Source organism: Ptychodera flava, chromosome 14, assembly GCF_041260155.1.
Source record: "Ptychodera flava strain L36383 chromosome 14, AS_Pfla_20210202, whole genome shotgun sequence".
In the NCBI taxonomy this organism is placed as follows: Eukaryota; Metazoa; Hemichordata; class Enteropneusta; family Ptychoderidae; genus Ptychodera; species Ptychodera flava.
The window spans coordinates 19,645,318-19,670,271 of record NC_091941.1 but is presented as its reverse complement, the minus strand read 5'-3'; the positions used below and the strand labels follow the sequence as shown (position 1 = coordinate 19,670,271).

The 24,954-nt window shown below is 37.1% G+C and overlaps 2 protein-coding genes across 5 annotated transcripts in view; one reads left to right on the top strand and one right to left on the bottom strand.

The window, feature by feature from the left end:
* LOC139149656 (ribosome-binding protein 1-like) overlaps nucleotides 1-10,332 on the bottom strand; it is a 52,537-nt gene extending 42,205 nt beyond the window's left edge. For 3 of the 4 annotated variants that reach the window (XM_070721510.1, XM_070721509.1, XM_070721511.1), the window contains exons 1-2: nucleotides 10,087-10,313; nucleotides 8,398-9,118 (exon numbers count right to left, since the gene is read on the bottom strand). In XM_070721510.1, coding sequence (XP_070577611.1) covers nucleotides 8,398-9,100 — 703 coding nt within the window. In that variant the 5' untranslated portion in view covers nucleotides 9,101-9,118; nucleotides 10,087-10,313. Of the gene's footprint in view, nucleotides 1-8,397; nucleotides 9,119-10,086 lie in introns of all 4 variants that reach the window. The other variant, XM_070721512.1, reaches the window with a different exon arrangement.
* A 329-nt stretch (nucleotides 10,333-10,661) lies between these two features.
* On the top strand, nucleotides 10,662-23,418 carry LOC139149660 (enolase-phosphatase E1-like). The gene is made up of 6 exons (XM_070721516.1): nucleotides 10,662-11,018; nucleotides 13,851-13,952; nucleotides 16,929-17,140; nucleotides 17,597-17,729; nucleotides 19,430-19,553; nucleotides 21,023-23,418. The coding sequence occupies exons 1-6, from the start codon at nucleotides 10,908-10,910 to the stop codon at nucleotides 21,175-21,177; spliced, it is 837 nt and encodes a 278-aa protein (XP_070577617.1). The 5' UTR covers nucleotides 10,662-10,907; the 3' UTR covers nucleotides 21,178-23,418.
* Nucleotides 23,419-24,954: the final 1,536 nt, after the last annotated feature.

Here is a 24,954-nt window from a genome sequence, read left to right as displayed (position 1 = left end):
ATTCCTGCTCGACAAACAGGCCACTAGGTGTGCTGACAGAAATTTCTCCGAAAAACGCATGGTTTTAAGCTTACTGAAATTGAAACAGTACAAAATAAACTTATTACTATTACTACCAAATTCTGGAATATAAAGTTTTCAACCTTTTATAAATGTGAAACAACAAAAAACTGCATTTGAGTACACAGCATGAACTGAACTTGTTTTGCTCCTCATAAGATGAGATAAAAGTGGAAGTGATGGAGGGCACTGTAATCAGAAGCTTTGTAAATTTACTATAGCAATGATTTACAAAGGCTGCATTAAAACGCCCATCAGATTGTTGAAATCCTTTGAAACAAGGCCAGCACCAATGGAAGCAGGATATCTGTTGCTGGGTATTTATGTCTGTTGTCAGGAATATAAAAAGTCCTTGTTTGTTTCAAGGGAAACGTGAACAAGTATCCTGTCCATAGACAAACTACGCATAAAAGCGTATGTGTAAATGTGTGGTGTGAAGTTTCTGAGCAGATTGTCTACAGTATCCAATATTAAGAAGCAACATGAAATGAATCCTTATGAAGGTCCTACAACACCTAGGGCATGTTTCCTTGGGAAAATCACTGGTGAGGAATGTATACACAGTTACACAGTAAATATTGAGGGCTATTTATTGAACAGATGACCAAAAACAAAGTTATAAACAGCAGCAAGGGTCTCTTTCTTCTAGAATTTTATGCTAAGGTCTTGCATTGTGCTGTGACGGACCTACATATTTAACACTTTCCCTTGAATTGTAATTCAGACCACCATTGAAAGTGTTTTGCTCAATTTCATCATGTATAAGGACAATCAGATTGATTTTCTATTTAAACTATGGTCAATGTAGTATGTACTATAGTTAATGCATTTTCATTTCATACAATATGAAGAATATTAAATTTAACATTGTAAATGTGAGTGTATACAAAAAATTTGGGCAGTTTCCAGAGTGATTGAGAACAACTTCTTGAGGTTATAAGATAAGGTAAATTTCAATTTATTTTTACAGTGTACTCGCTACAAATGCAAATATATCATTTGCACATGAAAACAATACCAACTTTACTGATGTGCAAATTAAAATTCATACAAAAGAAGCACAAAGGAGTCTTTTACACTTTCTGGTATAGAATATAGTGTGCATCATGTTTGAAATGAAAAGAGACAGGAATAGTGAGGGTCTTTTCAGTGAAAATCACCAATACAAAAATACCTTTACTTTTGCCAAGGGGATTAGCCAACCAGTGTAAATTACAAAGGGTGTACACATACTTTTCACCAGTGTGTACCATCACAATTTGTTTCACACGGTCCATACAAAAATTCATGAATTTTGTAAACATAAAAAATTTGAGAATGAATATTGGCCATATGGCATTGGTACATACATTCCCTGGTTCTATTCACTTTGAGTCAAATTTTGTCAATTTTGAATGAGAGCGCCTTACTTCCACATTGCACCGAGGTGGATACCGTAAACATTGGTTTCATGTCAGGTATACTTGAATTAAAAAATTGTTGTGGCTTCCTTTCCACTGGAATAACAAATATCATTTTAATTTTCCACACAATTTTTAAAGTCTTACATGAATAATGTATGACAAAGTTCATTTGAACAGTTCCTCAATAGAAGGCTATGATTAACATGAAGGGAAACATGGTTTCGAAAATGTAGGCCGTGTTTGTATTAAGTTTGTCTGACAAAGAGTGCAGCAGGATTTGTGACGTTGAACACAAAGGTTACTGTGGGATACATTTGACGTGCTGGACAGAACACACTTGACAACTGGCATTAAGGAAAGACAATGAAATCTTTCAGGTACACGTTGCTACCTGTTTAACCTTTCACACACCAAATGTAAAGTTCAGTACCCGTGCCGCTGAAATGTGATGGACTATCTAACTTTGTTGACATGAAATCTAGAAGCAGGATAGAGAGTCTCTAAAAGATAAACGAGGCCTTTGTGCCTCGGACAATGTTGACTGTTCTCAGACTACATAAATTAAGCAGATTTTGTACAAGTGAGCAAATACGAACAAAACTTTGGGGTTTGGATGAAAACGTCAAAGGTTACTAAAAGTGGGAGAAATTTAGTGTTCGCATAAACTTTCTCTGAAAGATCAGTCAAATGAGCATTTTAATATCATTAGTTTGTTGCATTTCCACTATAGACTTACAAATGACTATCCGAGTCCATTTTTTAAAGTTGTTCTGTATATGTTTCAATATATAATATGGTGTCAAGTAACACTACCAGCTGTTAACAAATAAATTAAACATGGCCAACCTGGTGCACATGCTGCTCCAAAATACAATAATACAATTAGTAAATTCTGGACAATTACTAAAGACCATTCTTGGAGATAAACAGCTGAGCATAGTAAGTAGTTGAGATAAAAGTATGACATCCGAAACTTTGGAAGTCCAAACCAACCTGTTGTGTGCCCTCTCTCTTTCTCTTTCCCTCTTTCTGTGACAAAAATACCTCAATAACTTGTATCTTCCTTCCTATAGCTAACAATTTTAAAATATACAAGTTAAACTCTTAGTCTCTATAGTCTCTATTTCACTGAACACGTCTACCTGCCCTTTTTTAACAATAGGAGTGTACTAAAATATGTTTAAGAATGGGTGAGACCATATGTATACAGGTACAGAGAGGTGGACATGGTACTGAAACTGTGTGTCTGCTGTTGAAGGGTCTCTATGCAGTAATCTCTAAACAATATTCACATATGAAAATTCTGAATCCTCTCTACCACATGGCAATACTCTAAAATTGTGACTTATACTTATGTTATCCAATTTTTTGTTTTACTACATTTGACACCAGAAAAAAAATTGTTGGGACGCCCTTTTTATTTGTCATTTATTTATATTAACAGACATCCAAATTTGCCAAAGAAATATTGAATTCCCTAATTTCAAACAAGCCATATTTTTGCTTTGAAAAGAAGGTACAGTCTTGATATTTTTCGTAACACTACAGTGGAAAATACAAGAATTTTTGGGATTTTTTTTTTTTTTTTTTAAGGGGGGGGGGGGGGGGGGGGGGCGCAATAGCAAGAAAGCTCCATACTGCTTAATTTGTATGTATACAGACATTCGAAAAGAGAAAAAGTCACACATTTTACATTCCCTATTAGCACAACTTGCACACGTGTCAGGCATGGATGCATGTGAGGTCATCAACACACTGCTAATTTGCATGAGAAAGAATAGCATTCTAATTACGGCCGACCCATGAACCCAACAAACCATAGAGAATCACTCAATTGTATCCAAATTGTCTCGCTGGTATCTCTTTATTTGCATCCGCAGGTTGCCTTCTAATGTCAACACCAGAGCGACACTGTACTATGGTAGAGAGTCATTTTCATTTTGATTTCACATTCATGACCAATGTGTTTCTGTAGACATTCCTATTACAGCGGAAACGGTGATAAGCACATGCATTGCAATATATGCAAACACACATACTTGGACTTTCGGTTTACCTTTAGCAACATATGCATATTCTGTTGTCATTAGCTTAATGGGTGGCCTGTGATTAAAATCTACACATCCTTGAAATCCTTAATTGAAATTGGAAAACAGACAAGCAGGTGTGATATATTCCTGATAACAAAATTAACTACACTGGATATCAACTTGAATCGGATAAGGCACGGTCCCTCCACAAAAGGCATAAGCCATTGGAAACTAAAATGTCCTATAAATTAAGCCATTGTAAATTGAAATTTTGCTTTTCATGTGAATTTCTGCAAGCTGGATTCTAGAATCACCCTTGTCACTATGCAAGGATTAACAGGGCTCACATCATGCAAATTTACTAAACAATGAACCGGATGTACGAAAAATATGAGAATAGAATAGCATCGAACAATGGTAATTACTGTAAGGACACATTATACAGCAATTAGAGAAGAAAAAGATAAAGTAAAAAATATTCACTTAAGTATGAATTCCCAATTACATGTCTTTTGTAATGGGTTTTGTTACTACACTGGTTTAGCTGTGTGTGAGAACCATGCATGCATGGATTTCACAATAACAAATTCATAGCTAATGTTTCCGGGGCTCAGGTGACGAGGTCCTTTCCCTGAAATTCCCAGGTTTTATAAGACCACATTGCAAATGTTCAGATGACTGATTATCCTCTGCCAAACAGCCAATGATGGTGGAGAGAAATTTACAATTATGAGTCACGTTTCTGGCGGATGTCTGTTACTAAAAGCCAGAGTGTTGGACAGATACTACTGTTTAAATGTTCTACTTATTTGATTGTGGGGGAAGTACATGAAAAATTACTGATTTAACCATTTGGCTATTATGTTTAGTTTTTTCTGTATTACCTGTACCTTCTGGTTTTACAAGTGTTCCATTCTGAGTATACACATACTGTGGAATTGTACTGGTATGAGCAGTGAAAAAAAAAATAATTATATACAGCCAGACAAGAGAGGGGTTACATGTAAATACAGATGAATTCAGAAATGTGATATGAGATCATCTACTAAATGCCTGCTTTATTAGGCAGTTTTCAGTTCTGAAATGATACGGTGTTGGTCACTTTATACTGTTTCACGTAATTTTGAAAATGAAAGTAACACATTTCCAAACAACATTTAATGGTGACTCACAGCAGACAATGCTAATATTTGATACTGGTCTCTACGGGCCAGTAACAACATCTTTCTCACTACCATTATGATTGCAATTGTGTAACAATTTTTAATATTTTTAATCTGCTAATATTTTCTTTTTACCTAACCTGCTGCAAACAAATGTTAAGTTTAATACAGACTGACATTTTCAACTTCACTATCACAGTTTCGAAATCCCTCAAGTTGATCACATTATTATCGTCACATCACATGATATGGGTAGCTTTCCTGCAAGCTTTTACTCCATTGTTAGATGTTAAATATGTCTCCTACTGGAGTTTTTGCTATTGATCCAGTTGCTATGGTAGCAATATTCAACCATGAGAACCACAAACCAAAAAAGGCGGAAAAGTAGCAGTTGTTGAGAGTTGGCGCCATCCTTGAAATATCACAAGAGTAAAAAATTTTCTCCACAATGCACATAGACAATTTTAATATCTTGAGTAAACTGTAATATTATTTTGGCCCACACAGCAATGGCATTCTTTTAAGACTGTCGCTCTGGGTGATTTTTTCAGGACGTAAAATCTGTGAAACATTAAATTACGGCAGTCAAAGCTGGCATTCACATTTTCCAATTCAAAAAATGCCATAAAAACAGATGAGAGACACATAATGTATGACCCGTTCAGACATGGCGCCATCACAGCTGATTGCTTCCTGTCTACCTGTCATAACACAAGGAAATGAACAAGCTACTGGGTGGACCCGGTACTGTGCAGTCTGGGAAAATATTCCATCATGTTGCCAATTCTAAAACTGGACAGATACAATGTAGTGTGAGGTTTGGAATTCCTTAGTTTATGTATGATGGACGATATAAATCTTGTTGTGGCAAAAAAAATTTGAGTGAACTTGAAAAGCTTCTGGTATTGAAATGCTGTTCTCATGGTTTAGACTGTTAGGCCTATGCAGACAGACAAGGACATGTATTCAAATTTTCATAGTACCAGAGCATAATTCATAGTCCTCCAAAATGTTTCAGGATCACTACTGTATGTACATTCTTTAGTCAGTGTATGAAATCAATGAAGATGATGTACGAACACTCTTTTTGATGTACAATATATGATTTTATTACACCTCACTCATTCAGCGTGCACTGCATTTGGTTAAACACGACTCACGTGACATGTAAAAGAACGTGATGATGCCCGCTGCGAACGTGATTATGCCCTCTGCGAACTTGATGATGCCCTCTGCATTTGATATTACATGGATGACGTCAGTTTACTTACTGCGCAACCTTTCTGCGCGTAACAAATTGTCGTTCGCTTGTAGGCCTACTTGCAGTCGGCAACTATGGCTGCGAAACCTTATGCAGAGCTGTCACCGGCACAGTTAGACGATATTTTGATGCAAGTAAACAGCAAACGAACAAAAATAGCAACAAGGAATGCAATTTCTGTGTTCAGCGACTATGCAAGCAACGAAGTTGGATACGCCACCGAGGAGATCGGCAAACTTTCAGCGGCAACCTTATACTTGGCACTGACAACATTTTACGCTGAGGTCCGGACTCATGCAGAAAGGTGAACTGTATTCGAAGAAGTTTGTTCAGTGTAATAAAAATAATAACACATGAGAGCTAGGGCAAGATCACGATTTTTTGCCTGCCCTCGGGCTGGTGGTCATGATCGAAATATTGATGATGCCCTCGCCTACGGCTCGGGCATCATCAATATTTCGATCATGACCACCATCCCTTGGGCAGGCAATAAATCGTGATCTTGCCCTCGCTCTCATGTGTTATTATTTAAATATACCATTGTACAAAGGACAACTTGGACGAACCTATGAGAACATCCAAATAACAAGTGCCGCAAGGTGCCGATTCTACAAGGCATCTTTACAAAGTTACTGCAGCCATAAATGCTGTGAAGTTCCCATCGTCACAGTTTAATTTTGCAAGCTTGTCTACTGCAGTTCCTTAGGCAGCTTACAGGAAAGTGTGTACATTGAGACATTTGTAACATAGCCTGTCTGTCTGAGAAACATTTGGCAGAAACCAAACGATGTCATACAAAGTAACAGTACAGCCATTAATTCCGATGCAGCTTCAATTGGAAAATTTTTGACGATCGTCTCTTCCAACCTGTTACCTCTTACAAATGGTTCAGATTTGACTGTCCAAATTATTTCACTTACAAACTCAAGATCATTAATCCTGTATGTGAGCATTTAACTACACCATCAATTTATGGCTCTGGAGGACAATAACCCCTGGTGTACATAAAACCAAACTGGCACGGCGAGACTACTAGCCTACATGCACGTTTCACAAAGAATTGGCCAGGCATTGCTAGGTTTTATTGCATCTCAAATCGTCATGTAAATCACTCCACCACTACTGATAACTTCTGCCGGGGTTCAAACCAGTTCAAAGTTCAAGCAAGCCACAAAGGACGGTATCAAGCTGGGCAATCAGTCAAAATGAAAACCTGTACCAATCTACCACCTCCACTCTATTCATTCAGAATTACGAAAAACAATTTACTTCATAAACATTTATGCATCATATAACTCATACAGTACAGACTACTTTCTTTTCAAGCAGCTCCCATATTCGCTTCACAAATTTGTAACATATTCAAACTAAAAAAATGAAACCCTTATCTCAAACTAAATTTATAACCACAAGTTGTGAACTACCTTCCTACAACTGCTTCAAGTCCCACTGCAACACGCAATGCAATTTTCAAGGTCAATACCTACACAATGGTCCAATTGTGGTATTGAAGTCCCCACTCTCCTTCTGAGAAGGCCATTACCTCTTTCGATCTCAATAAAAAGTTATTCCATAGATTTTGCCTGAACAGAGTGAAGTACCTGCAGTAGACTAATACAGAGCTTTCATTTTTAAAAGAGACAACTTTACAAAGCACAGATGTGTGTAGATGCAAAATACACACCGCATTTCTTTTTTTTTGGGGGGGGGGGGAGAATATAAAAACTGATGCAATATTCCCGCTAATGGCTTAAGGGTGATGTCTGACAGTGGTGGGATTTCTTACATAAACCAAGGATGTTACAATTTTCCTATTACAGTATATGTATTATATAATTTAAATGCCCTTTCTGTCTCATTCAAAACTTGTCCAGAAGCCCTGCATATTACAATCCTGCAAAGGTAATGCCAGTTCATTACCATATGATTTGGTTCGGTAACTCTCTGTTCTTCTACTTCAGGTTGCTACACTGAACTTAGAGATATAACAATTTAATATTAAACTAGGAGGCATGTCATATTACCATTATATGCAAAATTTATGAGATAACCTGCCTTCACCAGACATTGTATTGTATCACAGTAGCACACATCGAATGCATGGGTTGAAGGTGTTTGACTTGGCATACAGACACCACAGATTCCAGAGGAAAAATCAAAAGAATAATAAAGTGTGGCAACATCACATTCACAACATGATGTAATACAGCATATCTGTCCTTACTCATGCAGGGAGTTAAATATTTTTCAAGGAGGTCCATATCTTATCGATGGGCAGACAAGATTCGCAGGTGTGCAGTATATCCAATAAAATTGAATAAAAAGAGCTGGCCAATAAGTCGCTGGTTCGTATGGCCAGCATTGAATACACTTGAGATTTCATGAATAGAATAGGGCCAATAATGGCTCAATTTTAGGCATTTTAATTTTACCTAGACAGAATTCTTGCCTAATCATTGATCATTCAGTCAAACACTTACCTGATTTATCTTTTTTTTCTTTGGAAGATTTTGAAGTTTTCTTTGCTGGTGATCCAATAACGCCCTTATCTTCCTCATCTTCTTTCACTTCCTTCTTGGATTCGACATCATTCGATTTCTTGAAGGTTATAGCAGGCTCTTCTACAACCTTTGGTTCTTCTTTAGCCGGTTTGTCCTCTTTCATAATGGGCTTCACTGGCTGTGTGCTTTTAGCAGGAGCTGCCTGCAGGCTTTCAACCACAGCTTCACGCTCAGCCTTCTCAACTTTCTTCTTCTTCTCCTTTGCAACATCCTGCCTCTGCTTCTGTTTCTCCACTTTGGGAGACTTCTCAACTCTATGCTCTTCTTCGGCCAGAACTGCCTGCGGGTTGAACACTTCTGCCTCCTGCTGCAAGGGAACATCAGGCTCTGGCACAGGTGGTTCTTCAAACCGCACAGTCCCTCCACCCCCTTGATCTCCAGCTGCAGAAGGTTTATCTCTCTTCCTTCTGCCGTACTTTTTCTCCTTCTTTGGTTTTGCCTCAGTTTTGGTGACAAGTTGTTCCTTCTCTGCCCTCATCCTCTGTTCAGCTATGGCTTCCTCATAGGTCTTCTCTCTGATACCATAAGCTGATACCAGGTAAACTGCTGCTGACAGTACGACAAATCCAGCAAAAACTGCAACACCCAGTGTTTGGGGATCATACAGATCAAGTGTTTCCATCTTTTTTATAAGGGTAGCCTTAGTAAAAATAGATCAAAAAGAACAATCAATAGACTACTTAATTTACCTGCGTGGCAGCTTTTGCTGCAAAACTATGTACTCCATGCTCATACGAACTGCAAGCCTATACCTTTGTTGCAACAAGAGATTTCAGATGTTTCTATACTTGTCTAGAGCTGTGAGCTACCATCTAGAAAAAATATTCAAGATTCGTCATTCCTTTGACTTTAGGCAAAGGTTGTAGTAGCTGATTTGATAAGACTTCAGTCCCTGCACCTCAAATCACTTTGATCGGAACCACGTCAAATCTCAAAATAAAGTGGCTTAAACTGTAAAAGTTGGAGTTAGTTATAGCATGGACCTACCGCCTGCGTTAATTTTCAACGTGGTACGCCCTGACCGGCGGGACTGCAGCTATACAATGCCAACATTATGCAAAGTCTGGGGATTTGCAACGCAAAGTTTAAATACAAAGTTGAGACGGGATGTTTTTTTCCATGCGCGCCTTATTGCAATTGGCTATTTTGCGAATTACTCTACGTGAGCACACATCAACGAGGGTTTCATTTTAGTGATAATGTGAACAAAACTACGGCAGATGGAAAACGACCTGTACGTACAATACAATATCATATGCAGTGTCTGGTCATCGACCAGACCAGCTGATCGGGTACGTCAACATGTGAACAATAGTGTACAAGAATCTGGACAGGTCATCTGGTGTTGTAAAATGTCTGGTAGAGATTCCCGTTATAATTTCCAGTCTACTAACGACAAGGCGTATAGTAATGACATGCCAGTACGCGAGTACAAAAAGGATGCTGCATAACCTTAAAACCTATTCAGTCGCGGTCCCCTCCTTCATGAGACTGCGCTACGCGACTTCCTTTGGTGCATAATGTGGTGCAAATATACAGCTAGCTTGCCAGGCCTCAACCTTGATTTAGTATTGATAACCGTACAATGTGACGTGTCAACAGACTTACCTCTGTCTTTTCAGAGAAACTTCAATACTCGAACAGTGATTTGAAGATAGGGACGAGACTTTCGTATCGTTTTCGGTTGTGTCACTCAAACGGAAACGGTGACAGAAAATTACGCTCAAAAGAGTACGTTTTCACACAAACGCAGACGTGTCGGGCGTCTGTGGGTCACAGTGGGAACAATACTGTGAGCAGCATGAGAAACACGCCTACTGTAGCAGGAAATGCTTGGATTGGCCACGGAATTCCAAGATGGTGGAAAATGTCGTACCCTCTGTCGAGATAATCTACAGCCAGTTTACTATATTTGTAGAACGTCTTTACCCACGTAAGCTCATTCTATATATGGTATGAACATTTTTCTGTCCTCTTAAATGTTAAAAGACCATACTCAGCCCCCAAAAGGTTACTTTGTTTCGTTTATTAGTTATTATTACAAGGGGTGAGGTATGTGGATATAACAGCTCACAACCTTCCTGACACGTAGTGGTACATGCAAGGCTTTCCTGGAAATTTGCTGATAGAAAACTCGAAGATTCACCTATGCCTCATGAAATGCACTTACGGATGTTTATATTATTTTTTTTACCTGTAAAGTATGTCTCTCGACATCAAGAATATGAACGCGAAATGCAGTTTTACTTTGCTCATCACCAGGCAGGAGAAAGTTTTTGCATGCTGAGGAAAGAATCGACAAACACACTAATAGGAAGTCGAGCACACGTGCATCTCAGTGCTGAACATCCTTGTCCGCATCGACGTAGTTTGCGTATACATTGCTCATGCCTGTGTAAACACACGTCCTCAAATAAGGTGAAACACAGATGTCACATCAACATAAAAGATCTCGCCAGGCCGTTGACGGCCTTCTCGAAGACATCAAAGTAGTTCTCCTTGACATCGAGGGAACGACAACTCCGATTTCATTTGTTAAGGTACTCCTTGTTTACGCCAATGCCACAGGCTCTTGACTCAATGCAGGCGAACCGCCAGCTGTCACTGATGCAATAGAATGTAATCACTGGCTGGCGGTTCGCCTGCATTGAGTCAACAGCCTGTGGCCCATGCCATGCGCATAACCCCGGAGAACAACGCAACTAACAGTGGTTCTAGTAGGATTAGTAGGAATAGCAATAATACTATAGTATACTGTGCAAGTTCAGTTGACTAAGATGATAAACACTGACACTATGGGAACTGGACAGAAATTTCGCGGGGGGGGGGGGGGGGTCGTGTTTTTCAAAATGACGCAAAGCGAAAAAAGTGACCCTTCAGCAGTGTTTGCAAGAAAAACCGTGACCCTCCCCCCCCCCCCCCGTTTTCATGGGCAATAAAATGACCCCGAAGGCCATGTCAGTTTCTGATTTGACCTTTGAACTTTCAGCTAATGCTTTTTAACTCTTACAAATAATTACGTTTATGCAAGGTTTGAAGTAATTTGATGACAAGATCACGTCTCATAAATAATTCTATCAACAACATAGTTTAGCATGCAATAGCGTTGATCACGATTTCGGATTTGTTACTAAATGTAGCTGCACGTGCGCGACTTTCAGACAAATATACTGAAATTCTGACAAATTTTGTTGTATGCTCGGCTGTTGTTGCAGCTTGTAGTCTCAGTCATCAATTCATACGAATAAGTGTGACGCTAAATAGCCTTTTTAACACTCGCAGGTTTTATTTTCGTCGTTTATGCGGAAAATGTGGACAAATGTTTATTTATGCATATTAATGAGAGAGAACAGTGACGTCATTTGCGATCAGCGCTATTGTACAGAGAGCACTACTGTTTGTCTAGAAATTTTTTACAGCCTAAATTGAACAACATTTACCCATAAATGTACAGATATAGCAAATTTTGTCTAGAAAAATGTTCAATGGTTTACCCTTAAACAACCAGGAGAAGTGAATTGATATTTTTGGATGAAATTCGGATATAATATTTGTTGTTCATATCTGCACTTTCAAAACACTCTATTCTGATCAAGTACACTTGTGCCAATTGTCAAACACTTATAAGAGCACAGATTTAGTTAGTTTGGTATTGTAAAAAATTATTCACGGTTTTGTCATAGACTCCCGTATATAGTGAACCACTTTTTTGGTGAAATTCCAAAATCAAATTTCGTGTACACATATGCACTTATAAGCACCTTAGTCTAACCACAACTATGTTTATATCAGTTATCCAGCACCTATAAATGAGCAAATATTGCTAGTTTTATAATGGAAAACATCGTTCATAATTTTATCATAGACTATTATGTATAGTGAATCAATAATCACAATCATACCCTTCGAATATATGTAAAAGTACAGATATAGCTTGTTTTGCAGCGGGAAATTTTAATAGTTTGCCCAACAGACTCCCTTTGTTATGATTTTTTTATTTATAGATAAAGCACTATATCGGCTACATCTTGGCTTCTAGTTCAGGCAAAAAATGGTGACCCTCCCACAAAGGCATGCGTAAATTTCATGACTGTGTAAAAATTCTTGCCCAAAAAATAGCAACCTACCCAAAAAACCACCAGCCCTCCCCCCATGTAATTTCTGTCCAGTCCCTTAGCTGCAATAATTGTAGCCCTCAGACTACGCACCAACATTTTCTGTCATGTTGGCGCTGTTTCACTCGGTGTCATTGTGTGTATGTTGGAGAGAGAGCTACATCAGGTCTACAAACTTGTTTGTGTGCCACTGTTCACAACGCACACTGTCACACCTGCATGCAGAACTGCATTTAATGTATCCAGTAATTTTACAAATTTTATTATTCGGATTGTAGAGGTACCCAACTACTGGGGAGACTTGATTGTTGTGTAAAATGGTGCACTCCAAATTTTATTTATTTATTTATCATGCTATTTGGTTGAATAAATGTACTGTATTTTTGAAATACCACACAAATCTGTGACTTTGCTTGCTCTGTGTTTCTTTCCAGAAGCAGGGTCGAAAAAATGAGAGATATTGCAGAAAAGGGACTTCAATGCTATGCTTTATGAACTGTAAAGGAACTGGCAGATTATTGCTCTGCTATGTGTTACCGGCTATAGGCCTCCCACCATGGAGGCCTATAGCTGGTAACAAACAGCCCTTCCATGTAGAGCAAGGGGAGATGCCATTTCTGGTACATTCTGTAGGTAGTGCATTTGACCTGATACCTGTTACTGAAATGATGCTTCTCAAAATCTGTCCCAATTTTTGTGAAGTTTGTCGATTTTGTCTCAAATTTGTAATAGGTAAAAAAAAATAAATAAAAAAAAAAAAAAAAAAAAAATATATATATATATATAATATATATTATATATATATATATATATATATATATATATATATATATATATATATATATATATATATATATATATATATATATATATATATATATATATATATGTTGCAACTTGCAATCATCAGACTACTTTTACCTTCAGGATAATTATCTTATATAGGGTTGGTTATATAGGGTTGGGACGTATCATTGAACTATAGATCTTGGTGGTGTTGAAATTTGATAAAAAATATGTGTTTTGATGATGACACTTTTGAGACCAACTCAGATAGCGTAGACTTGTTTAGTTTTTCTGATATTGAGAGATTACATCACTTGCTTATGTTAGAGTAACAACAACATTGTTCTTGAGGGCAGTTGGCTTAAAGAAGTGATACTATGATGTTCAACATGCATCTGATTGTCAGCATTGACGCACTTAAATACACAAAAGATGTTTAACAGTTTTTATTTTCATTTATAATTTTTTCAGGATGTATTGTTTCCGTACATCAGAGAGAACATTGAAGACTACCTCAAGGAACACTGGGATGAAGAAGAGTGTCAGGCAGATGTCAATGAACTCAGAAAACAGGTGATACACGTATTTGTGTGAATTCTACAGTGGTTGGTCAAGTGATTTGCAGCTCTAGGTAGTCTTCAGAGTAGAAAGTCGAATGGAGGACATCATGAAAACATCCAATGCATTATTCTCCCTGCCACTGTTACCATAGGGACCACATCTGCTTCCATCATGAAATTCACATCACAGTGGAGAGTTCCACTACATCTTGTGAAATCAAACTATTTACTGAATGTACAATTCAAAAAATAATGCTGGTTGTATCTGAACACAACATCAAAATCACTATGATACTTTCCTAGGCTTTATCTTTTTTATGTATAGATAAGTGCCTATGTGGTGCTCATTTTTAGTTCGTGTGGGTGTTCAACTGTGTCAGCTGGTTAAATATAGAAGCATATTTTGCTTTTCGTGCAGTCACAGATGTTGTTCAGAGTACAAGTAGGTACAAATAACAGTCTTAATATGCAACTAATTAGTTCAGCAAACCATAGGCAAGCAGTGTTAATTAAATATTTCTATGGATGGTGTCTGTGACATATTATTATAGAAATAACGCATTAACGGGCTACGCGCTGACCATTAACGTTTATTTGTGGGCAAGGGCAAGAGGATAGCCAAAAATTAACGAGCGAGGCTTGCCGAGCCTGTTAATTTGGCTTTCCTCGAGCCCGCGCCCATAAATAAACGTTAATGGTCAGAGCGGAGTCTGTTATTTCCATTATATTATCAACGAACCAGAGAAAACCGTCAAAATTTGCAAAAATTTTTGGAGCGAACAACAACTGGGCCCCAGATCTGAGCAATATGCGACGCAATGTCACGCGCGCTGTAAAATATTGGCAAATCTGGAGATATTTTCTGAAAAAATTATCTCAACTTGGCCCACACGTGCTCCATTTTATTTTGTGATTGATTATGATTTACTTTTGAGCTGTAAAGTTACGATACTTTGAGTTATTAATCTTATTATTCATATTCACGGGCATGTAAACAGACCATTACTGTGTATTTGTGGTCAGTCATGTGGTTCAGCTCGACCTATCAAAATGCGAAAGGCAGCGCATGGTAATATAATGCAAGATCTTTACCCAGCATAAAGGGTTGACTATGTGCTGTTCTTCAGTTGTCCAAAATTAAATATTCTCCCAATTCATATGAGAATATACTAGTGAACATACAGAGCATGTCAGAGATTTTGAAGAGTACTTGCTTGTAAAATTACATATTCTTAAAAAAAGATGCATGTATCAACAATGTTTTCTAGTTATTTATGATGTTTCCAATACGATATCCTTTGTCATTTGGTTCTGCTCTATATTGCAACAATGCATTCCTGTGACTGAGATAATGTTTTGTACCGTGAATACTATTGAACACACTTAGGTATAAATTAATTAAATCATTAATGCATGAAACTATCTTAGTATCAGACGCTGAAGGAAATATGTTTGATTGTCCTTATGCCCATCTTTGCTGTATCAGCAACCGTTATCATTTTACTGAAAAACGGCAGTCGACAAGTGTAAATTAAGTTTGTAGTCTTAAAGTTGCTGTGTTTTAGTTTTACACAGATAAAGCCAGTCAGTCAACAGCTTACTTGTTCAAAACTGTTAGTTTGAGTCTGGTTCAGTTCAAGGCCAACATTGTTTGTGGTCATGCAGGAATATATCTCACAGTTCCTTTGTCAGCCACATAGGGAAAATGAGCAATTTACCTAATTGATGTAAGGTATTGATTTTCATTTGTTGGCTTGAAAGAAGGGGTTGTACCTCGATTGTTCAGAAAATTATAATCTAACCTGTGCTGAATGCCAAACTGAAAATTGAAATTGAAAAAGGATTGGTGTCGACTCTGTTTGAATGCATGGTCAGAATCACAAAAATCAATAATTATACTTGTAAGTGTGATATGAAATGTCCACAGATTAAATTCAGAATGGCAAACATTGAGATTGCTGACTCTAATATTATACTAAAGGTTTTCTAGTGGGTTTACCAAAGAAAAATCAGGGAGGCATCTGGTCTACAGCTGAATCTAGACAATACTCGAATACATTTAAAGAAATATTAAAATCTGAAAATGTTATATATTACTCTTTATTCAGGGTGTCGTCAGTTTCAACATACCGGGTACCTTTGTTGCTTGCTTCTAAGTTTTACATGTTAAATGGCATTAGCAGCTTGTAACAGTTTTTAAACATCATTCTAATACCAGCGGCTTATATTTGATCTCGCAGTTCTATGCAGATATTGTTCGTTTGATAGAAAAGCTGATGGTTTTCTCAGAGAAGTTTGCGTTTTGATTGAGCACAGAATTGAAAGTTCTGAAGATCGAATGTTTGTCACCGGCGCTCCTGTAATATGAACTAGGGAGTATGGATTAGTTCTGAACCAAATAAATGCACTGCCTGGTACAGTGTAGTGGCATACACCTTGCTTCTTGTGAACTCCCCAGAACAGTATTAATCAGTATGATTTCACACCATCATCGTAATTGCCCATCCACCACAAATCTAAACATTGTCTTTTTTAATGTCACCTTGATAATAATGATGTAGAGGAACCTTTTTTCAGAAGAATGTACTTGAAAGACAAAACTCAAACATTATGATTTCCAGTCTTTCAATATTTTATTAACAGTCATCTCGTGATTGTTGTATTCAAATCAGTAGCCTAGCATCTATCCATCGTTTAAAGGTACACGGTAACCGTAAATTTGCATATTCCATATATGAAGGGGTGGGGCTTAGTGTACTACCCCGTAACACCTGTAGCTGTCGGCCCTCCATATTTGATACGTCAAAGAACATGGTAGTGGTCTACGCTGCTGAGTATGCCGTGGCTGGTCGTGTGGAGGCGCCCTTTTTAAAAAGCAGCCACCTGAGTAAAATCTGTAATTGGCTATTAAAAAACAGGTGACCGAATACCTTTAATACGTATATAACAAAAGACAAATACAGTACTAGATTGATCAAATCTTTGACAGGCTGAAGCTGATTCTGAAGCTGACATGGAAGGCGTTGTAACTATTGAAGAAAATAAAAATACTGATGATGCAGAAGAAGTGAAAGCAGTACGAGATTCAGTTGTAAAAAATGTGCTGTGGCAGATGGATGCAGATAGGAAGATAACAGCCCTGAAACAGTTGCAAGGCCACATGTGGACAACAGCGTACAAATCAGGCGATATCAAGGGAGAGTAAGTTGATGTTTATACTTGTAAGAGTGGATGTGTTTCCACAGTGAACTTGTGAAGTTTTGTTCATCACCAGTGTGTAGAAAGCTTTCAAACTTACAAATAGGAATCACTGTGTAGTCCCAGTCTTGTTCTAGGCCTATAACCATTTCTGAAATTTCTAAGGTGACTGTAATAAACAGGGTACTACTGTATTCATTTTTAGCTAGACACTGGACAAATTGACTGGCTGATGCCTAATCTTCAATTTGACTGGCTATTTTCCTGATCATTTTCCAATCAGTGATAATTACACGTATTTGAAAACATGGACATTATGACAATAATCTATTTCAGGCACTTGTTCATTACTTGTTTTTTTGTCTTTAATAAGTCGTTCGGCTCCAGCTGTGATGACATTTACCATTGTACTGCAGGCTGTGAAATGACACTTTCTTCCTCTGGACTGTATGTTTGCAGAGTTTACGACGACGTAGTGCCAGCTATCAAGCATATAATTGCAGATGATAGACAAGTATATATCTATTCCTCTGGGAGTGTACAAGCACAGAAGTTACTCTTCGGCTATTCAACTCAAGGTGATTTGTTAGAGGTAGGCACCATTGGAACGTATATCACTAGGTAGAGTTTTGCACAATCATGTGCGTTAGCACTGACTTGTAGTAAATTTTCCATGCAATTTTCCATGCATTTTGGTACGACTTTGCCGATACAAATATGTCATTCAGCGAGGCACGGTCCAGGTAGTGTACTTTGTGATTGCTAAATATGTCTGCGCTTCATAACTGAGACAGAATACCTGCTCTATTTGTTTATCATCGAATTCTTATCAACACTGTGAGTTTTAAACGAGATCCTCAAGTGGGCTATGGTACCTTGGATACGCAATATATGCAAAACATTGACCGATGATACCAACTGATGTAGGTAGTTTAGTGCAATTACCTATATGTACTGTAACTTACATATAGAATTACACATTTGAATTTTATTCAAGAAAATATTCAATAGCAATACGGGAAATGGACTACATTACTAGTGTTCTGTTCTAGAATTTAAAGGATGAATGCATTTGTCCATGTATGTCTCAAAATGTTTTCCATACAGTGACGTGTTCATTTCCTATAGGATACACTGATACAGATTTGGAAACGCAGGTAGTCGTACACAGGGGTCGTACCTGCCACAGGACTAAATGTATCTACAGTAGTGGCGGACAGCACACCTCGAAAGAGACTGTCAAAATTGTTGGCCGGCATCAGTTTTACTGACAGTGTTAAAAAGCTTGAGTTCTCATCTGGCTTTGGCCGTAGCAGTAGCAGTAGCAGCAGTAGTCGTACTGGCAATATTAGCATAGCAGTAGTGCTTGCAATATAAGTTGCTGTAGTACTAGCAACAGTATCAATATTGTTGTTGGTCTTTAGATGTTAACATTCTCCTGTCTGAGGTTTTACTGATAAGACTAACAGTTCGTTTGTCTCAAAATGAAAATTGTGAAATATCAGGTGTTGCTGTTCAGTATAACTAGTTTCACAAAGCTTTGAAAATTGATCAAGTTGCAATGGTTATAGAATTCACAATAACATGTACCCAAACGTGATAAAGCTTGTTTGATGTGTTTTTGTACAATTGCTTTATCCCATGTTTATTATGATCATTAAAGTGGTTCACGTCTCCAAAATGAATGACTTAAACTTTTGCTCAAAGTTTTCTCAAGCAAACTTTCAACTATTCTCTTTCAAATCACGTGCAAATTTTGATACAAGAGAAACTACTTACCCAATATTTATCAAAATTTGAAATTCAAAATGGCTGCCATCTCTGTGTTATATCTACAGGTGGAGTAAAAATCCAATAAAATCTTTATTTACTCCATAAGCTTCAAAATGAGCCCCCGTCAAGTGGTAGGGCAATAGAATATTGTAACTTTGTAAATTTTAGAGTCTGAATATCTGTCCCTGAGGCACATTCTACCTTAATTCAGGTATTTTTTATACACAAATAACAATCAGTCTTTGCAAGACTTAGTTACAATATCAACTGAACCTTTACAGAAAAATGGAATGTAAAGAGCTGACAAATTTATAGTGTAACTGTGTAAAGGAGCACTCTCAAAATTTTAGATTGGTATTCTTTATTTGTATCTCACATCCTTAAAATCAGGGATGTATTGCAGTTCTTGAAAAATATTTTTTCACTGTTTGTTGCAGGAATATTTTTCTCATCTCAAGAGAGCTTCGTTTTATCTCATGAAACCATTCATGTAAACTTATGATATTCCTGTTTATCCAGATATTTTCAGGGCACTTTGATACCAAAATTGGATTAAAAGTTGAAAAGGCAAGCTACTTGAATATATGTGAAGAAATTGGTTGTAAACCAGAAGAAGTACTCTTTTTAACAGATGTCACCAGAGGTGAGTCTTCTTCAGTGTTGTGTTGTTTTAAAATTTACTCAAACTCAGTCATACATCATGCTTATCTTTTTCGCTAAATACAGAAAAAGGGAAGAGCTGCTAGAAATTATATTGCACCTGAGATTATTTGTATTGACACTTTGTAATCCTAGTTGCAGTCTGTACTTCCATGGAAACCAGGCGTTGTCAATATGCTAAACAGGAAATTTAAGAATTGGGAAGAGTCTTGCAACATCTGCTTTGAACGCATTTATGAATTAGGAATTGTATTATGTAGGTAAAGAACAGTAATTTAGACATGATAAGAGTGAATACACTGATCAACCATTTAACAGAGGTTGAGTCATTTGCTTCGTCATATGGCATGAAAGCAGTGGAATGCACTGTATGACGATGTGTATCCACCATTACTTTGCAGTGCCGGCTGTGGTTAGAAGGAAATCTTGGATTCCATTGAAATACGTCCTCACATGAGTTTTTTCTAGAGCTGCTTGCAAAGAAACCCATTGATGGAAGTGCAAATTTTATACAATCTCATTGTACAATCCACGATATTTTCTTGGAAAATGAAATTTTAAATCTTTAGATATATGAATAGTTCACAGCTCCTTGTAAATAATTCAACAGAATTATGCAAAGAAGACCTTGTTTTTTCCAAAATTTAACTTATTCTGGCTCGAAATCGATTGATATTTAATCAAAGAGATGTTGCTCTATAAATAGGCTGATGACCTGATATTGTAATTTGAGATATATGAAATTCAATATATATCATCCATGAAAAAATATTTGGTGGGAAGCATAATACATTTGACAAAGTGTTTTTGTTCACAGAATCAGAAATTTAAATTGATGCAAATATCAATTGTAAATGGAGAGAAAAAAAATTGTAATGATTCAAATTTTCATGATAATGTTTCCATGAAAATTTTCCGAAACTTTGACATGTTATTGAAACGAAAGAAGTACAAGTAAACTGTTCTCAAACTTTTAATATTTTTTTGGCCTATCACTTGTAGGGGCTTATTTAGAAGCCTATGCAGGAAAGAAAGTTTTCACCTGCTTAGTTAGTCCCCATGGACACAGTCCGTGGGGACTTATAGGTTTGGTCATGTCCGTGTGTGCGTGCGTCCGTCCGTCCATCCGTCCGTTCGCGCAGATTTTTATTCCTGATTTTGACAGAGAATGGCTGAATGTTTGCTTGAGGAAAGTCTGAGCAAAAGTCTTTCTTTCATTTTCAAGGTGTGAACTACGGTACCATATGATAAACAACAAAATCTAAAGAATGAGACCACATATCAGTCCTGCATTCCCCATTTGTGTGAACAGACAAGGTACTGAATTATACATGTAAATGCCTGAAACATTGTATCTAAATTACCCAACATTGTATCTCAGTGTTCAACATTGTATCTAATTACCCAACATTGTATCAGATAACCCATTTCTCTCTCTTTGAATTCCCATAGAGGCCAGACCAGCGAGCCTTGCTGGAATGAAGACTTGCATTGTGGTGAGACCAGGAAATGAAAAGTTGACAGAGGAAGAGGAATCTGAGTTCAACACAATCCATTCATTCTCAGAACTGATATCAACAGATGCACAAAACAAGAAAAAGAAGTAAAGCTGTTGAAAACTCGCAAAGTTCTGTCAAAGACTTCTTCAAAGGTTAAGACATCTGAAGATCTCCTTAGACTATTTTGAGTAAATTAGAATAAGCAGTCAACTTATGTGATCCTTATGTGACATTTGCCTGTATTTATTATATCTCAATAGTTTTTAAATGTTTTTAAAAAAGATTCTTTGAATATCTCAATCTCAACCAGTAAGTTATTGAATGACATGTGCTTGAAAAAGTGGAGAGCATAAATTATAATATGAATGTCAGTGTCTGTTAATTCAGGAAAAAGGAAAAGGCAAACAGTACCGTGATTTTACTATTGTTAGAAATATCTGAAAGTGAGACAGAGTGTACCTCAATGCTGCCATCATTGAATCACAAGTCAAGGCATTATGGGAAATGTGAGACAATTTTAAGCATACTGAGTGTAATGTGCACATAGATTTACAATATTGGTTGGCAGAATAAATCACTGTCACCGTTTATCTCATTTAGATCTGAACTTTATACAACACACTTCCTTATGCTTATGCTTTTGTATATCTCATGCTGTACACTTCAGGATTATTCACCATTGCACCATCTTACACAGCTAACAGTTGATGATATCTCTTCCAACTGCAGTTTTTGTACCAGAATGACTTGCCAGCATTGTAACTCGTTCAAAGCTAGCAGTCACTTATACATAGTTTTCTAATACATCATATCAACATATTTTCTCTCTTTCTTTCAATCTTAACATACAATATTCATACCACTTTCTATGTGTGATGCTGAATCAGTTGGTGAAGCAACCAGGTCTGGATTTAAAGAGGCTTGATTTATAAATTGAAATGGTTGTGGATGTTGTCCCAACCAGGCAATGCAGCAGGAAAGCAGTCAGATACAAGACACACAACACAGACGAGTATATAATTGAATGAGATTTCTTTGATTAACGTGTTTGTTTTCGCCATAATGTATTTCACAAAAGTTCAAGACATTGCAGCTCTTGGGCGCATTGATTTCTACAACTCTTGTATACTGATGAAACTGACTCAAATAATGAATGCAGAAAAATTGCAGAAATTATGGATAATTACTTTAACTTTGAGTACAGTCAGTTGATAATTGGTGTTTCTTTCATGAGTGATCTTGTTTCAAAGAAGATGAGAAATTTCACTCCTAGAAATCAGGATACTAAGGCTAATTACGCAGTAGGACGTTTGTTGATAATGACTTGTGAAATCATGATATGTATGTGTGAATTCAACACCTTCATCTGTGGTTTTTGCCAATGAGACAATCTGGACATACCTCAAATAAGTTTATTTTTGCAACAAGAACTTCCGCTGGAAATTGTCAACTCACTATGGTGTAGTGAAGGTTCACAACTTAACCATGACAAATTATAATTGTACACGCAAGTATATCCAGTAATTTGAAACGCACACTTGACATCACCCTTGCTTACTTGTTAAGACAAGTTACATTAATGGTACATTGATTTTTATTATGAGAATTCTATTTTCAGGGTGTCTTTTGTAAGTATTGTTTAGCTATCCTTTTCTCTTTGCCGGTGATCATAGCCATTTTGCTAAACAAGAAGGATTGTGCCAGTTCTGCTTTTACATTTAAAGCATATGATCTGAATGTGCCAACTTTTTTGGTGCTTCATACTAAAGATTTCACTGCCAGATGTTTGAAGTAGCTTTCTTTTGATATATTCTATTCTGATATCAATGAACAATTCCAGTGTGATCTTGTTGTTCCTCTTTGATCCATAGACACAGATCCACCTCTTACCCTTTTAACAGTGAACATGTGACTGTTTTGACAGAGGGTAGGGGAGGGGCAGCTCTTCTAAACTAGGGTCAACTTGGAATCATGCTTTCAACCTCGACAGTGTTTTACCTGAAGTTGTTATTGTTCAGTGCAATAGCAAACTCCTTGTGGCACAACTGAGGTACTGGATGTTCACACCTAAACATTGTAGTGCAAAAAATGTCCCTGAAAGTGACTACAGAAGTGACGTTGTTGTCTATAACCTGTTGTATCTTGACATATGCCCTTAGAGTACAAATCAATGTTTTTCAAACCATCGCATAGTTTACTTTGACTACATCTCTGCCTCCCAAAGTGTGCTTCTTACAGACTACCAACACAATCATGGTTGGCAAAACCACAGGGTACTGCAGGCATTATTTGACTAGAAGTTATGAATATGATCAATAAATGTCCTGTATGAAACTTTTCGTTATACAAGCCTTACCTGTGTCTAGTGTGTGCCTATTACTTTACCCTAGCTATCTCTGTATAGTATTTCAAAGAAAACAGTCTATATCTGTTAATTGCCCTCCCTAATCCTCTTCATTAATTTGTTCTACCAATCACCAACGTGAGGGCTTAACTTCAAAATGTGTAACTTACAGTGGCCACAAAGTGTGGCGATAGAAGCTATAGGATAGTAGCTGCCCAGACTGTCTGTATGTGTGCCTGCATATCTTAATGTCAATCAATCCATCCACCAAGTTTTCTTGGAAACTCTGGCACTTAACAGCTTGAAATTTGATATGTACATGTATGTGCATCAGAGAGACTATATCTGAGACCTTAATGCCACGGCTATAAAACTGCACATAAGCAAATAAATGCAGAAACTGTAAAAAAATTAAATGTCAATATTACCAAAGCTTGGCCTGTCAAATATTGCAAAAGTAGTTATATTAGATTGAAGATCTTAGTTTGTTCAAGCTCAGTTGGTTGGTTGACTACTGTGCAAATTGAGCAAAATTAATGTTATTATTTGGTCAAAATTCTTAAACTTAGAAACTTTGTGCTGTAGGACTTTGAAATTTGTGGAAAGCTTCCTATTTTGATGCTGGAGAAGCAAAGTTGCAGTCAGGGTTTTAAACCAGGAGACTTGTGTCCCAGAACCGTTTATTTTTGGGGACATTTTGCACATTTTGGGGACAACATGCATCAGTTGTCAATGAAATTTTATATTACTTGGTAACAAATTAGATCCACAAAACACCATTCAAGCTACTGGGACCGTGGCTCTGTGCTTGAATTTTAGGCAAGTAATCATAGCGGTATACCCTATCTGCCGCCAATCAGAGCTTAGTCGTACCACAAGCAAGTTATAATATCAAGAAGTGCAGAGTTTTGATTGCTTCTCATCACAGCTCCGAAGGAGATAAATAAAAAGCCTAAAAATAATAATGCAAAACAAAGGTCATCGTCAGTAACATGTGTTACACACAGACTTCACCCTACACAGTCGACTTGTCATGAGTGCGCTTGAGTTGACCCACAATATGCGAAAATGTGGGACAATGTTGCAAGGGTGTATCCTGGCTGCAACACTGTAATAGATTTTTGCAAACCAAGGTGATCACATGACAAATATTTGATCACAAGTAAAAATTATGCAAGAGAGAGGCACAAAATTCCAAACTCAGGAGGTACTTTCTCTGTTACTGTAACATTTGCATAATAATACTGCTCACAACATTTGGATACACTTTGTTAAAATCATAGTTTGTATAATGACTGATATGCAAATGAGCCATGCAAACGATCAAAATGGTCAAACATTACAAACTCAAAAATACTAACCCAGGGGCTTTGAAATTCAGTTGGTATATTCCTATTTTGATGCAAAATCATAAGATGACTAATTATAACACAAGTGGGGAAAATAAGTCTTAGCAAAATAAATCTTAAACAAAGGTCAAAAGTTTTACTCCCAAAAGTTCTACTACAACTTTAATATTTAGTAGACATGTTCGTGGTAGT

Coding starts and splice junctions, on each gene's coding strand:
- LOC139149660 (XM_070721516.1), top strand. CDS start 10,908: ATGTCACATCAACATAAAAGATCTCGCCAGGCCGTTGACGGCCTTCTC. Junction 17,141..17,596: donor TCAGGCGATATCAAGGGAGA/GTAAGTTGATGT, acceptor GTATGTTTGCAG/AGTTTACGACGACGTAGTGC. Junction 17,730..19,429: donor CTCAAGGTGATTTGTTAGAG/GTAGGCACCATT, acceptor CTGTTTATCCAG/ATATTTTCAGGGCACTTTGA.